At 30.8% G+C, this 17,127-nt stretch overlaps 1 protein-coding gene across 1 annotated transcript in view; it reads right to left on the reverse strand.

Annotated features, from left to right (window-relative positions):
• LOC117178629 (gonadotropin-releasing hormone II receptor-like) overlaps window positions 1–17,127 on the reverse strand; it is a 114,082-nt gene that overhangs the window by 67,839 nt on the left and 29,116 nt on the right. Inside the window, exons 3-4 of the mRNA XM_033370052.1 lie at window positions 4,043–4,164; window positions 3,538–3,643 (exon numbers count right to left, since the gene is read on the reverse strand). Coding sequence (XP_033225943.1) covers window positions 3,538–3,643; window positions 4,043–4,164 — 228 coding nt within the window. The remainder of the gene's footprint in view (window positions 1–3,537; window positions 3,644–4,042; window positions 4,165–17,127) is intronic.

A 17,127-nucleotide genomic window follows, 5' to 3' on the forward strand; every position in this document is an offset into this window, starting at 1 on the left:
AACAAAGAAAAATGGATTCGAATACTCCGTCTATCATCTAATGCAACTCTATGAGTTTCTAGTTTGTCAATTTGATTCTCAATGTTCTTTTTTTGATTCAAAGCAATTGCCTCGGTTTCTTTAGTTTGCAGTATCTGAATAGGGCGACAATATCTTGGCGATTGAGACGCTCTGTTATTCCAAAGAATAACATTGTCCGCATTGGACAATCTTAAAGGGATGAGAGAAGTTACAAACAAGCTTTCATCACTGAGACTCTCATTGTCTTCTGCTGATTTAACAGATTGCTTGTAAGGTGAATGACCAGTACTACCATCCATACCCCACGAACACATCACTGAAAGATCCATTTCCGTACTATCCAAATTATGCATATGCTGGATTATGACTTCCCTTTGCGATTCCACAATCCTACTGGAAGTGTGATTCAACAAGGCCTGCAGAGTTACCTGTGCTTTTTTCTCCGAAATCGAAATGTTTTCTTCGGGTGGTCTACATTGCATCTTAACTTCTATAACACAATTGTACGAGGGCCAAATATCAGCACCACAGTTTTTGCTTTCCAACCGTATATTTGTGTACACAGATTTAGTCAGGGATTTATCGAGAAGGAAAGTAAGAGCTTCTTCAGCAGTCTTTTTTTTTATTGGAATTTCCGCTGCCTCCAACAATTTTCTAACTTTTATGGTTGCTCCAAGTTTTCTGAAACCTTCTTGAGAACAGTATACAAGTCTTTCTTATCAGTTCGATTTGCTGCATAGCATGAAGCCATTAATAGTTTATCCGGATCGTGCTTCTGTTCAGTACTGATTTTTTCAGATTCCCGCCGCTTTGAGCGATCAGATTTCTCATGAAATTCTAGGCTTGGACGACCAAGATGAGAAGATGTTAGATGTTCTCGTTCAGTTTTTATGGTCAATAAAACTGGAAATTCGGAATTCAACCATTCAGCATTTTTCGTCTCAAACTTATGTATGATCCTCCTCGCAGCTTTGTATTTTTCAGAGCGTCTACTTTTGAGAGCTCTCAAAGAGGCTTTTAATCTCTCAACATCTGCACTTTCAATGTTATTGACATTCAATTCCATTTTTGATAAAAAGTAGAAAACAGTTGTTTCTACATTATCAGTTTTGAGGAGTTCTCCAAGAACTTCCCTTTTAGTGAATTTCGTCATTTTATATGACAAAATGTTGAAATATGGAACACAATATGGGAACAACAGTGACAAACAGGGAGAAGAGAAAAGAATAATTTGTTGACTTATTCAGAAAGTTTATATATTGAACATGTATATATTTTATACATCAATTATGTTAATTAATATTTTATTAATATCCGTGCACGGAATGTGGACGGAAAGCGGATTGCCGAAACAAGTGAGTTCGCACGTCCTCGTTGATGCGGCTAGGAAAACAAATGAAGGTAAGTCAGCAGCAGCGCAGCGCTCGAAACGCCATGGCATGGTCGCGCGCGGCCATGTATATATACTATAAGCAGCGAAACAAATGAAAGTAGCAAAAAGTAGCACACCTATGCTCAAGTGCACATCCTAAGGAAGACATTCATATATTTTAGAACTCAATATGTTGTGTTATGTCATGTTGTGAGCAATCGGAAGCAGGTGCTCTGCTGTATAATCTTGTTCTACATTAACTAATAATATGATTGTATAAAATTGCAATTGACAATTCCAGATTCAATTGACTTCAGAGAAAGTTTACACTTTGATTAATAAAATAAATGTAGGTAGGAGGTTTGGAATCGATTTCTTGGAATAAAAAAACGTATTTCACGAACGTCAGTAGCACTACTAATTTTAGCAAAATTTTCTACTTTGTGCCTATTTCATCGGAACAAAAATTCTTCAATCAACGTATAATTGTCGTCAAAAATACTTTAATTCTTCCTCAGTTTAGTAGACCATTTTATTTTTCCGAATTCAAGAATCGACTTTTGGCCACGAAATCGGGTCTCCTGGCCCACTGTGCGTCGTGGTGGGGCTGCGTTGCCACTAAGAAGACAGCTGCTTGCCCAAATTTTTTTCAGTGTAGGGAAGGGATCGTCCGTCCTTGTAGAGCCCTGTATGCCAGGATAAGGCTGCATATTCTGAGAGGTCACTCGGTATCCCAAAGTTATTGTTTAGGGTTGTACTGCAGCGAGAGCCAAGTGATCAGAATTTGATAAAAATTATGGCACCATGTAGATTTTTCCTCCTTTCCCTCCGAAAAAATTATTCGTAGTTATAGGATCGACGTAAAAATCAAGTATATTGTAAAGTATGACTTTGAGATGTAGTAGGCGAAGTTTCAAAATGATTATTCGGCAAGGAGAAAAGTTATATGGGATTAAATTGGCGAATTCACGAAATTGGGCACTTGTATTCGAGAATCAGGGCAACGTCGCTTTCACTGTCAAGCGCGTATTTTCTCTTCAGTCTTCATTCGTTCGCTCGCTGCTGTACCCATGCAAGCAACGAGTCTGAGTATAATTGTCGATATTTTTAAGAACAATATTAAGTCATTTTATTGATTGATATGGTCCGCGAATAGGCTTCATGAATTTAGGACGCAATGTCTTCATGAAATAATAAAATACTATCTTGAAATAAGAATTAAAAGCTATTTAAATTTTGATCGCGTGCAGTTGGCAGTGGAATTGAAATGCAATGCTAAAGGCTAGGGCACAGATGGACCACAATGAAAACACTAAATCTCGCTGCAGTATAACCTTGAGGCACCTCTCCTAGGTGCCATTCAGCTTTCGGCACGGTTGTTGCGCCTCCGCTTAGGAATTATTCCTTCGGGAACATCCCTGGACAATTGTCCGCGACTACTTAGGGGCTGTACTTATAAATTACGTAACGCATTATCGGCCGTCCCCAGAACCCTTTCCCTCTGTAACAATGAAACTATAACAAATTTACACAAAATTTCCGGACCCCTGCCCCCTTTGAGCTATTACGTAATTTAAGTATGGTCTCTTATTAATAATTATAATCATATTCAGCAGCCCTGCGGCCACTTAACTGACGGCCGTGAGACGTCGCCGCAGGTGTGATTTACCGCGGTTCTATTGGAAGCTAGTACCATTTTCATAGATGGCAGTTTCACTTAGTGGGACCCATTGGTAGTGAATTAACTTGTTTTTATTTTAATTATATATGTATCGGAGGGTAAGTGGTAAAATGGAAGTCTTCGATACATCACTTACAGGACTCATACAAAGTTGTTGTCCGTAGAGCTAATTCTGGTCTTCAGGAGCATAGAACATAGTTATGCATTATAGTTAGGTGAATGGAGATTTATGCAAAGAAAGATAAGACACTATACCTACCACAAATAAAATACCACCCAACAACTTGTTGATAAATTTTGGTGTTAACTAATAACAACGCGAATATAAATACAAATTCGATTCACGCATATGAATCATTATATAATTTTAAACGGTATAATCAAGAGCTTTATTAAGAAACACTGATGCGCCCTTAAGTGTTTGATGCTAGCAGCTCTTTTATTATTTAATTTTTTAACTTACTTGAGGACTTGCGCAAATGATACTCAAAATCCAAGCAACGGATAACATTAGTTTTCCTCGTCGCCTGGCATCACTCAACTTTAGGGGATGTAAAACTGCAAAGTACCTACAATAAGAAGAAAATAATATACCATTTTTTCTATTACTTGATATTTAACAATTGTGATAAAATATAACTCGAATGTGGAAATAAGTTTTTTGATCAAATTTTAAGATACATTTTATCACTGATTTATGTGTACCCTTTTGCACATTAATATGTACGTACATATTTGCCACATGTATAAATGAACTCAGTTGAATAAGCCGATCTAATGCGAGAATCTAAATCCATTTACCTTAGCTCATTTTTATGGATAATAAATACATGTTTAAGTTTTAATATATTATGAGATAAAAATTAGTTATACAACTATGGACAAAAATTAATTTAGCAGCTTTTGAAATTCGTCTATAAATATTTTCGAAAATGAAAGAAAGATAATATTTCTAATTTTATACAAACCTATCTAAGGAGACGCATATAAGTATGTTGCTTGACAAATAGAGACCGAAAGCTCTTAGAAATAAAAAGACTTTGCAAGCAAGGTTTCCTGCGATCCACTGAACAGTCAGTCTCCAGCCAACCTGTGAAGGTGAAAATAATTATTTTAAGTAAAATACATTAGAATAAGCGGAATGTTTCGTTGAGATTTTTGGTGTACTTAATAATTATATCTTTGCTAAGATTACAATTTTTTACTGATTTATAGGTCTACGCGCCGCCTACACCTGCCTTCGGGAATGTATTACAGTGAGATTAGAAAGGAATACACCATTAAATTGTTAGCAGGGAGTTGAAGCGAACGAGTTTAGGAATTGTAACAGCAAATCGGGCGTGTGAGTATGAGGAGAAATTTTTTGGAAGAGGGGGGTAGTAAGCTGGCTAGGGAGTGTTGGTGGAAGAAGGAGAACAGGGGAGAGTATGAGAAGTTGGAGGTTGAAAGAGAGAAGTATTTTAGAATGAACTGGCTGCAGAGGGATGAAGAGAGAAGGATGCATAAGGAGGGGGAGAAAAGTGTATAAGGTAATCAAGAAAAACGGAATGGAGTTTTAGAAGGCAGCAGGGGAGCAGAGAATAAGAGGTTCAAGGTTGAATGGGAAGTATTGGTACATTATGCCAAGCGCAGTATTTTTGTGAGAAAGGAGAGAAAGGATGTCAGGAGCCTATAGCGAGGATGAGATCTAGTTGCATGGCGGGTTTAAGTAGGTTCTGGCTCTTTAAGGAAAAGAAAATGTGTGAGTTGTATGGGAAGGAATATGCAAGGATAGAACAATCGATGGAGGTTTGCGAAGGGTTGGAAAGGAGTTTTATAAGCATGCAGATTTTTTTTAATGAATGAGGGGATAACAGGGCGGTTGCATAGGTAATGGTTATGTTGGGTAAAATGGAGAAGAGGAGAAGAAGAAAAAGAATTAGGAAGAAGAATCGAGAAGGAAAGATTGTAAAGAGAAGAGGAAGTAGATACAATTGTAATGTAAATATTGTAAATAGTATATAAGTATTAGATATTATCCGCGGATGTAGAAATTGGCAATCCGAGGCAAGGCGAAAGGTAGGGACATGCGTGCGAAGCGAAGCGAGCAAGGTAAGGCGATAAGAGCTTACTGAGTTGAAATCTGGCAACATTGCGATCATGTCGCCGGCGACATGAATCAACGGCTGACTGAAATCTACATTGATCGCGCCTCAGGATGTTGCCAGATTGCGGTAGTCAACGTTCAGAAGCGGAACTTTCGTAATTTTTTTTCATGTGTATGCCCTTTTCATGTATATAGTACCCTAGGCTTCTGAGATTTTAAATGAGTACTTTTGGTGATCATATTTGGATATCGTGAAAGTTTGGATGAAATGGTAATGAGAATTCTTGTAGCGATGGTACGTCCTTAAAGTATGTATGGATGTTAGTTTATAAAAATTAATTTTAAGACAATTCTGTAAAAACATGGAGGTGTCAGAAAGTCAATTTTCAAGGTTTGAAAATAAAAATAAATGTCGACAATCAGCAATTTTTGAGCAAGTCTCCTGGTTTTATAATTTGAAAATGAACTTGTTAAAAATAAATAAAGAATGGAATTGTATGGCCAACCTATACAAAATATGAAAAAAATGTAAAGAATCAAAACCACTAGTTTTAAGAAGATCTAAAATTTTCGATCAGACTATTTTTTGATAGGATGCATAGTATTTATTTTACTTTTATTTAATAAGGATTAAAACGGGAACTTCGCGCCTTATAAAAAAATAGTCACCAAAAATGTGTGCACCTTGTTAGGCTGTATCTTTCAGACTTTGCGCTTTACACTCGATACATATAGGAGCAGATAACCGTGTAAATTCCAAACATTCTCGGACTAAAAAAACCTGCTGGGTTGAAAAACGAATCACCTGGGCATTATCGAAGTTGGAATTTGGAAAAATCGATTTTCGAGAAAAACGTCTCTAAATTTGAAAAAAGTTTAGATGTGCCGTACGCACACGTGTTATACTTTTTCTTCCAGCCTGTAATATACCTACTTCTGGTTATTTTTTGGATGTGAGTTTAGTCCGAATAGATTCACTATAGCCCCCGGTATCAGCTACCACTCAAACCCGAAAATAATAATTTCTACCTTAAGGCCATGTGATGAGTGGGTCACGTGACCAGATTCCTATACTTACGCCATTTTTTTATTTCCAAACTTATTATCACACGAAACGCCACATTGATTTCAAAATTTGAGATATTAAACAAGAAGCACAAAGAATAGTGGGTCTGGCCCTACATTTTTATAATTTTAAAAAAGGTTTTGTTGTGAATAATTTTTTCTACTTTTTTCATAATTATTAAATTTTAGGACCAGGCCCGCCTTTCTTAGTGCTTATTATTCATTATCCCAAATTTTCAACTCGATGTGGCGCTTCGCGTGAAAATAAGTTGGGAAATAAAAAAAGTAAGGGTAAGCTAGGAATCTGGTCACGTGACTCACCCGTCACATGACGTTAATTTAGAAAAACGTGAATTTCTCCTGAACTAGAACCAGCTATAAGAGCCCTTTTCATGTGGGCGCCCACATAGGAAAATATTATGCTTTTCTTTTGTGGTATTTTATGTACGGGAAAACTTAGCTTTAAACATATCCAGAAAGAAGAATAAGTTATTGTTTATGAAAATAGAGAAAACTGTAATACAACCTCTGATTCGTTAACATTCTAATAGAAACGGACTTCACGCAATGTTTCTACCCTACCAACACAAGAAACCTGCATACCGACCGGATTGAGAATAATAATATCAGAAATATAACATACTTAACACGGACATAGAAAACAAGGGACTAGGCATGCCACTGCGGGAGTGATGCAATGAGGGGGGAGGTCCGCCACCTTTTATGTCCCGCGAAAAACATGGCAGCGCTCACATGATTATATTTTCATGCACAGCTTGTCGGCAAAAATGCTCGTGCGCATAATCAAATGGCACATCGTAAGATGATGGTTCTCGCCCCTCCCATGGATTCAACCCCGCTCGAACAAGTTAGGATGGCATGCCTAGCAGTGTCTCCAGAACGTGGGATTTTTTGGCCCCCACCACTCTCACATCTAGGAGCGACACATTCAAACGTAGTGTATCGGAGAGTCGGCTCTGTTAAATGCTGCCAAGCCCAGCCTCGTGTAAATCCGAAAATGCACGAACAGGAATGCGAGCTCTCCCGACCTCACGAATGACGATCTGCTGCTCCTCGAATTTATTCAGGTTTTGAAATCCCGAGTTACCTTAGAACCATTAGGCTTATTGCGAAGAGGCAAATATAATTGACTTTATGTTAATAAATATAGGAGACAAGACTTCTGGATCTAAAATGTTTCAAATTTAGTGCTGCATGCCTTAGTCATATTTTTAGTAAACAATGGATTTTTAACAAATAAAAAACAAATTTTCGACAAAATAGTAAAATTTTCAACCCAAGAAATTACTTTGAAAAATAAATTTTTTAACTTAAACATTGTAGTTTATACTGAAGTTTGCAAATGAAAAAATTAATTTTTGAAAACCAAATAAATGCGATTTTATCAACAAAAGAAATTAAATTTTATCTAAAACAAATTAATTTTTAAAGAAGATTAATTCGCCAACAAAGAAGGTAAATTTATAACTAAGAAGAAAATTTTTCAAGAAAAAAAATGGTCAACAAAATTGCTCAATTTTCATCTATAGAAACGAATTTTAAACTGAAAAAATAAGTATTCGATCAAAAACGGACTAATCAAATTTTCAGACAAGAAATGGAATTTTGAACAAAAGAAATTAATCTTCAACTAAAATTATGTTTCAAAGAAAAATTGAATGAAAAAATTTTGAGTTGAAAAATAATTATCAATCCAAAAAAATCGAAGTTTCAACAAAATATTTAAATTCCTAAGAAAAAAATTAAATTTGCAAAGAAATATTTTAATTTTCAAATCAATAACTTTCTACCGAAAACAGAATTTCAAAATTTTCAAAATGAATGTTAAAACAGCAACAATTATTGTTAACAAAATACAAAAATAGTCAACGAAAATCGGTTAAATTATCAGTTTAAAAAATCAACTTACATCCAGCAATTTTTCACAAAATAGTGCAATTTCCAAAAAATAGATGAACTTTTAACCATTTCATACCAAAAAGAAAGAAGTTTCAACAAAAAATGCATTTCTATGCAAAGAAATGAATTCTTGATTAAAATGGATGAATTTTAAACAAGAAAAATAATTATCTACCAAAAAAGAAGAATTTTTGACTGAGAAAGGTCAATTTCCTACACAAAAAAGTTCAACCAAAAATGATACAATAAAATTTTTAGTCTAAGAAAATGTTTTCTCAGCAAAAAAAGAATCGAATTTCCAACAAAACAGTTAAATTATCAACCAACATAGTTATTTAAAAAAATGTTAATTTTAAAATAGTTTCATTTTCGATGGAAGAAATGAATTTTCAATAAAAAATTGTTTTTAAAAAAACGCACAATCGAATTTACAACAGAATAGTTCATTTTTTAAACATACAGTTAGATTTTCATTTAAAAAATTGTTTTTTGACCAAAAATGGAATGGAATGAATTCTGAGAAAAAATAAAAAAAAAATATCACAATTTTAAAAAATTATTTCGTAGATTTTCCATATTATATAATTTTGGAAAAAATAAGGAATTTAATTCTTATGAAGCCTTCTTGCGCAATTTTGTCGCACCATTTTCTGTTATGTTTATGTTGGTTTGTAAAATTTGCTTTCAAATTTTAGTAAGTTTACGGAATATTCAGAAATTTTGAAACGATTAAAAAATAAGTAAAACTTGCAAAAAAATCAGGACAAATTTGAATAATTCTTAAAAATTAGAAGATTAGAATGTCTGAAAATATTAGAAAAAAGAATTACTTTTCTGATAATCGTTTGAAAATTTTAAATAATTTTTATTTACAAAAATGTACTTTAAAAAAAAATCAAAAAGATCTAATCTTAAACTTAAAATTTTTAGAAATGTAGATTTTTAGAAATGTAGATTTTCAAAAATTTCGAAAAAATAAACTTTAGAAGCTTTAAGGGAATTCAGAAAGATTTCAATGAGATAAAATTATTTTTCTTAAAATTCCTGTGAAAAATTTAAAAGATTATGAGTAAATTTTTTCACGTCTTGAATGCTTTTTTTTTTAAATTTTCAGCAAAATGTAGTAAGTTAAAATTTTTTTTTGAAATTTATTTTATTTTAAACATACTAGAAATATCTAAAAACTTGAAAAAATTTCTAAAAATTTCTCAATTATTCGTTGATATCTTCCAAACTTCTAAATGTCCTAATCATCTTTTAAAAAGTCTCGAATTTTTCAAATATATTTTTGAGGATTTTAAGAGAACAAGCCAAAAAGTTATTAACTTGACCTCATTCAAAAGACTGATCATTTGACAAAAATGTTATAAAATTTTCCTGTGAGTTTGGTGTGGATAGAAATTTCATTAAAAAATGTGTGGGATTTTCTGAACAGAAAACTGCATGAATTTCTCAACTTTCTTATTTTTATTTTTTTAAGTGTATTTTAATCTGCTTTACATTTAGTGAAAAATCATATGCTGAAAAACGATAAGAGAAATATCTATTTCTTCAATTCCAACCATAATTTGAAAGGCGATTCTTCATAGTATTTTACTAACTAATGGAGATATTTTTATAATTTTATTCCTGAAATCTATTGCCTAAGGTCAAACATGGTACACAAATATCGTAAAATTTAAAAAACACCAACTATTTACAGGAATTTTTAAAATAAAAATCATTTTATATAATATTCAAATAAATTTTTGCAATATTTATAAAAGTATTATTATTCTTAATTAAAAAAATTAATGTATAGAGAATACAGTTTTTATTTGAAATTTCACGACGGTTTTTTGTACCATGTTTGACCCTCGGCCAGAACCAAGGAAAAATAATTTAAAAATATGTTCATTAGTTATTAAAATGCTACAAAGACTTACCTTAACCATTTTTTTCTCTTTTCATAATCACGAGATATTTCTCCATAAAATAAATTTTGTTGCATTTATTTTACAATTATTTACAATCAATTTCCAATTACAAGTACTTCACAATTAAAATAAAATTGTAAAAGCTAAATTTTATAATTTTGAGATAAGTATTTTAAGGCATTAAAGATTTTGTAAAGATTTCATATACAATAGAATAAGTATTATCAGTTTATAAATTTATATGTAAATAATTATTCTAAGATTCTTAAGAAAATTAAAAAAAAAAGATTTTCGAATATATCAGATGTGTCAGAAAAGATCCCAGGAGATTTTTAAGACATTTTATTTTTATTTTATAGAATTTTAAAAAATATTATGAAAATTTCTTATCTATTTAAAACGTTTTGAATTCTTCAAGATATTGGAACTCTCTCGAGTTTTTATCAAAAATTAAAAAAATCATTCAAAATGTAGAAAAAAATTTCCTTATAATCTTCTAAATGTTCCCAAGCATTTTAAGAAACCATGTTTATTCTCCTGAAACCTTTCGAGATTCTTTTAAAGTTCCTAAAGTTTATCTTGCGTTTCTAAAACACTTCTAAAGTTTAAATTTTTTTAAATCTTATCAAGTCTACTAGATAATTCCTGAATTCACTTAATTATTTACTTTTTTAAAACTTTTTAATCTTATCAAATTGAAGCATTTTGCTGTAAAATCTTGTACACTCTTCTTTTAAATTTCAGGTAATCGTTCGGTGCTTTGAGAACATTTGAAATCTTTTCAATATTTTGAAATGATTAAACATAATCTTTTCAAATTAATTGTTGGAAATGAAAAATTATGTTAATTATTCCTTTAAAAATCTTTGGAAGTTTTCATTATTTTCGAATCGTTTCAAAATTTTTGAATATCTCTAAAACTTACTTAAATTTGAAAGAATTATGTTCCTTAATTTTTCTAAAGTTAAGTAATATGGAAAAATTGCAACATTTTGCTTCAAAATATTTTACGTACTTTTCAGACATTTTAGGAAATAATAAAAAATGTTTTGTAATCTTTTTTCACTTTTCTGTTAGAATTCATTCCAAAAAAAATTGTTCGTTTATCGACTTTTATTATTATTTTTTCATTTTACATACGTATCTATTATATCTTATCAAAATTTAATATAAAAGTCTGAAATGTTAAGTGTATTTAAATACTACAATTTTTAATTTTTCCATATTTTTGGAAATAATTCAACAAATTTTATGTATAATTAAAATAAACTTTTTTTAAATCTCATTGTACTTATTCCAAGTTATCGTTTTTGAATTTTCAAAATTTTTGTAATTACTGATTCTGATTAGAAATAATTGAACCTCTTGCGATTAAAATCGGGGATTCTGCTTGAGAAGAAATGTGCTGAAAATAATTTTAAAAAAATCATTTGAACTTCAATTTTAAAGAATGATAATTGTACACAATTTCCAGGCGCATTTTTCTTATTCTTCTACAGGAATTTTTAGGTTTTTCAGTTTTTCAAATCAGTTTATCCTACGTTTCTAAAACTCCTCTGAACTTTAAATTCTTTTTTAATCTCATCAATTCTACTCAATATTTATTGAATTTATTCGATTATTTGTACTTTTAAAAAAATTGTAATGTTATCGCATTAAAAAATGTTGATTTTAAAACCTTTTACACTCTTTTTCGAAATTTAAGGAAATTGTTTGATGTGTTTAAAAATCTTCTTTAATTTTCTTTCAACGCACATTTTATAAAATAAAAAATTATTCAAAATTTTCACACGTTACTTAGGAAAATAATTCCTTTTTTTCTAATCTTGTCTGGTCTCCTAATCTTTCGAAATTATTCAAATTGTTCCTGATTTTTTTTATTTTTCAAAATTAAAAAAACATTGCCTTTAAAATTTTTCAGATACTTCGACAATTTTTGACGTATTTTTGAATGATTTGAAATGCTTTATAGTAATCTCCTAAAATAATTTTTTTCAGTTTGGTGAAAACTTACAAAATTCTTGAAAAATCTTTACAAGTTTTAATTTTATTTGAATCCTTCCAAAATTTCTGAATATCTCTTAAACTTTCTCAAATTTGAAAGTAGATTTTTTCAAAGCAACATATAATTCAAAAAATTGTGTAACAAAATTGCACAAGAAGGCCTAACAAGAATTATGTTCCTTAATTCAAAATGTGAAAAAATTGACTCATAATATTTTACATTTTTCACAAGGAATTTTAAGAAAAATAATTTTATCTCCTTGAAATCTTTCGGAATTCTCGTAAAGCTTCTAAAGTTTATTTTTTCGAAATCTTTGAAAATCTACATTTCTAAAAAATTTAAGTTTAAAATTAGATTTGAATTTCTTCCATTCTTCTAAATATTTCTTGAATTTAACGGTTTATTTACGTTTTTCAAAACTTTTTAATCTCATCAAATTGAAACATTTTGCTTTAAAATCTTCTACACTCTTAAATTTTAAGAAATATTTTGATGTGTTTCAAAATATTTTTGATTTTTTTTTAATGTACATTTTTGTAAATAAAAATCATTGAAAATTTTCAAACGATTTAAATTTTTTCTCAGAATTCATTCCATTCCACTTTTGATTGAAAAATAATTTTTTAAAATCAAAAAAATTTAAAAATTGAACTATTCGGTTGTAAATTCGATTGTTTGTTCTTTTAAAAACAATTTTCAGTTGAAAATTCATTTCTTCCATCGAAAATGAAACTATTTTAAAATTAAAATTTGTTAAAATAACTATTTTTGTTGATAATTTAACTGTTCTGCTGGAAATTCGATTCTTTTTTTGTTGAGAAAATATTTTCTTATACTCAAAATTTAATTGTATCATTTTTGGTTGAATTTTTTTTTGTAGGAAATTGACCTTTCTCAGTCAAAAATTCTTCTTTTTTGGTAGAAAATTATTTTTCTTGTTTAAAATTCATCCATTTTAATCAAGAAATCATTTGTGAAAAATTGTTGGTTGTAAATTGATTTTTTAAACTGATAATTTAACCGATTTTCGTTGACAATTTTTGTATTTTGTTAACAAAAATTATTGCTGTTTTAAAATTGATTTTGAAAATTTAGAAATTCTGTTTTCGGTAGAAAGTTATTGGTTTGAAAATTAAAATATTTTTTTGCAAATTTAATTTTTTTCTTAGGAATTTAAATATTTTGTTGAAACTTTGATTTTTTGGGATTGATTATTATTTTTCAACTAAAAATTTATCAATTCAATTTTTCGTAGAAACATAATTTTAGTTGAAAATTAATTTCTTTTGTTGAAAATTCCATTTCTTATCTGAAAATTTGATTAGTCCATTTTTGATCGAATACTTATTTTTTTAGTTTAAAATTCGTTTCTATAGATGAAAATTGAACAATTTTGTTGACCATTTTTTTTCTTGAAAAATTTTCTTTTTAGTTATAAATTTATCTTCTTTATTGGCGAATTATTCTTCTTTAAAAATTAATTTGTTTTAGATAAAAATTAATTTTTTTTTGTTGATAAAATCGCATTTATTTGGTTTTAAAAATTAATTTTTTCAACTGCAAACTTCAGTATAAACTACAATGTTTAAGTTAAAAAATTTATTTTTTAAAGTAATTTCTTGGGTTGAAAATTTAACTGTTTTGTCGAAAATTTGTTTTTTATTTGTTAAAAATGCATTGTTTACTAAAAATATGACTAAGGCATCCAGCACTAAATTTGAAATATTTTAGAACCAGAAGTCTTGTCTCATATATCTATTTACATAAGGTCAATTATATTTGCCTCTTCGCAATAAGCCTAATGGTTCTAAGGTAACTCGGGATTTCAAAACCTGAATAAATTCGTGGAGCAGCTAGATTGTCATTCGTGAGGTCGGGAGAGCTCGGATTCCTGCTCGTGCATTTTCAGCTTTACACGAGGCTGGGCTTCGCAGCATTTAACAGAGCCGACTCACCGATACACTACGTTTGAATGTGTCGGTCCCAGATATGAGAGTGGTGGGGGCCGAAAAATCCCACGTTCTGGAGATACTTAGTATCTGTCAAAACATCACATTTTTATACTGTAAGTATTGTCATTTAAGTTGCAAACTTTATATTTCTGTCCGCGAAATTTCCATTCTGTTGTGGTAAAAACTGTTTTCTGTATCATTTTTTTTTACAACGATAATTTTCAAGATTATGATAAGTAACACTATCTCTATAATAAAATAGATTTATTTAATGCAAAGTAGACCTAAAATTGTTAAATAATAGCCATGATATCAGAAAAGTTACCTTTGTCACACCGGTTGGCGCTGCCCTCCTTACCCTATGTGTAATACATAATAGCTTTTTTTAAATTAAAGGTACAAATTTCCATATAAATATTTATATTTCTAAAACTCGCATGCTTTAATTCATATTTAGAGAACTGTTTGTAAGTGTGCCCTAAACAGTTGGAAATAAATCAAGGACCAAACGTTAATTAAAAGCCTGAACAAGAAGCGATAGAAAATTCTGTTGCAGTGAAAGTTGATTCACGGACGGTAAATCAAAAGGTTGCGTATACAAAACCGGTATAGGCATAAAAGCATTTAAAGGGCCTTTTCACTTCCCAAGAGACGTTGAAGACGAGTGGGTCCACTTATGTCTGTAATTTTTAAAAAGTGTGTGGCTGCAAAGCTTGCTTCTGATGATTTGACACTTTTACTATTCAGTATCTGTACATTTAATATTTTTCCTAGGTTTTTACAATACAGTTGGAATATTCCCTCAGAGATTATGAAATTAATACAGAAAATGTCTTGGAAAATCAGAAAGGTGCACAATTAAGTGACGCGGAAAATGCGGAAAAATAATTTACATCTATTTGTATTTACAAGTATGTAATATCTGTAGTACTTGATGAAATATGAGTAATGATAAGAAATAAGTCATGTGTTTATTGAAAACCGATGTGGTTTAAATGCATTTCAGGGTACCACATCATAACTGGCAGCTCAGTCAACCGCACTAACCGTCCCAAAAACTCGAGCTCGATTTCCGTCAAGTCGATGTGCGTCAAGTAATCTGCAGCGTGCAAATCTCAATAGATTTAAAATACATGTTTACATTATAATCATTAATGATTGAGAATGTATTAGAATTGTCCGAAATTTGAACCGCAGTTTTTCAACGGATAGCCACATTTTGAGACCCCCTGAATCAGAAAATTAAGTTTTTATGATCGCATCTGTCTGTCCTTTCGTCCGTCCGTCCGTAAATACGATAACTTCCGAAAAAATGAATGGTTCAAATCGATCTTAGGCACACTTTTTTCAGGTCCTAAAAGAAAAAACGAATGCGTTAACGAGCCATTTTGGATAAAAATTCAAACAAATAGAGCATTTTCAAAAGTTTTTGGACTATTTTTGTTTACATTAAAAAATTGTATGTACAGTTATTCATAGAAAGCCAAACAATTTATCCTAATGAATTTTTTCGATACAACAAATTATAAGAGTTATACCAATATTTATCTAAAAAACAAACGCTGACGGGTGAATCCAATTTGTATCATATTATAAATCTAGTAAGCAATATTGTTAATATTCCTCAAGTGATATTGTATATTGCCTTCGAATGTCACAGAGAAACTGTTGTTTCAATTAAGCAATCCTGCAAAAAATTCGGAAATATGTTTGTCCCTTCTGTAACGTTTTTTGAGACAATCAAACTTCATCAGAGTTTATACAAACCTTTCTGAATTTTTGCAAACTTTTGGCTAAGTATCGCCCTTAAAATAGAACGAAATCTTGACACTAAGTTTTCACTATGATTGTATTTGAAAATCAGTTTTTATTTCTCAAGATTTATTTAATGAAACAATACAATGATACTAATTATTTATTACAAAACTAAAGTTTTCTCCCGTGCATTTCGTGCTATCATTTTCCCCTAAGCTATCCACGAAGTGAAGCTGTCGATAAACTTCATCTCCAGCTAAATGAGACATAAATTTTCCTATAAAGAATAATACTGTACCTGCGTACATCCATTATCCTGAAATTATCTCGTTATCTTTTAATTATGTCTAGTAGGATTTAAATTCTTTATCACTTCAACATTTTTTTTTTCACCAAATGTTAGTCACTTCACATAGATTTTTGAAATAATTTTTATCAGCACATTAATATTTATGTTTGTGTTAGTTTTACACGTCTTTCATTGAAAATTTGCATTAAACACATTTTAAAATTAAATAACAATTTCTATTTTCAAACACTCTCACGTATTTTCAACAACTTTTTGCAGGAGTGAAATTTTGCCATTTTAAACATAAGTAATGTTCTTGCCCTGCGCGAAGAATTAAATAGCTTGTAATATAGTCACAATGGTAAAATTTCAATGTTTAGAGAGACGTCGAGAAAGGGGTCCTTGCTTTTTCGATTGCAAATCCCACCTGATTACGAGTGCGCGATCAAACTTGAAGGTAGAAGCTAGCAAGTACGCAAGCTCGAAACACTTACTCTGCCATTCTATACTCTTCTTTCCTAATAACTACCCCTCAATATTAAAAACAACCACTCACTTTTAAATATAATTAGATTAAATGAATCATATCAAATAGTCTAACTTATTCTCCTTTGTTGTCTTATCGATTAGTGAGAGCATGTTTGCGGAATGTAACTTTTTTTTTATTTTGATAAAACCTTTTTTAAAATAGGGAGATAGGTGGTTATTATTATTATTACACCATTAAGCCATATCCCTTTCGGGGTAGGCGTGACTCACTCGGCAGGGGAAAGGAGTAGTGTGTGGATGGGATAGGGATTTTTCAGATTGATCCAGAATTCTCGTGCTATTTATGTAAATAACACGTTCGTTCCGCAACATTGCTCCGACCCAGGTTGCTGATCAATCTCTCTAGCAATCACCCCAAGCGAAGAACCTCACGAAGCCGTTATGTAAGGTTCCCTACTTGGGTCCATTAATAGTCAAGGTCTTTGTTTCAGGCGTCGTTCACTCTATTGACACTCTTTTTATTAACTATTTTCCGCCATACTTTCCTGTCCTGGCATACTTCTCTAGCTTCTTTTA

The sequence above is a fragment of the Belonocnema kinseyi genome, chromosome 8 (assembly GCF_010883055.1).
Source record: "Belonocnema kinseyi isolate 2016_QV_RU_SX_M_011 chromosome 8, B_treatae_v1, whole genome shotgun sequence".
Lineage (NCBI taxonomy): Eukaryota > Metazoa > Arthropoda > Insecta > Hymenoptera > Cynipidae > Belonocnema > Belonocnema kinseyi.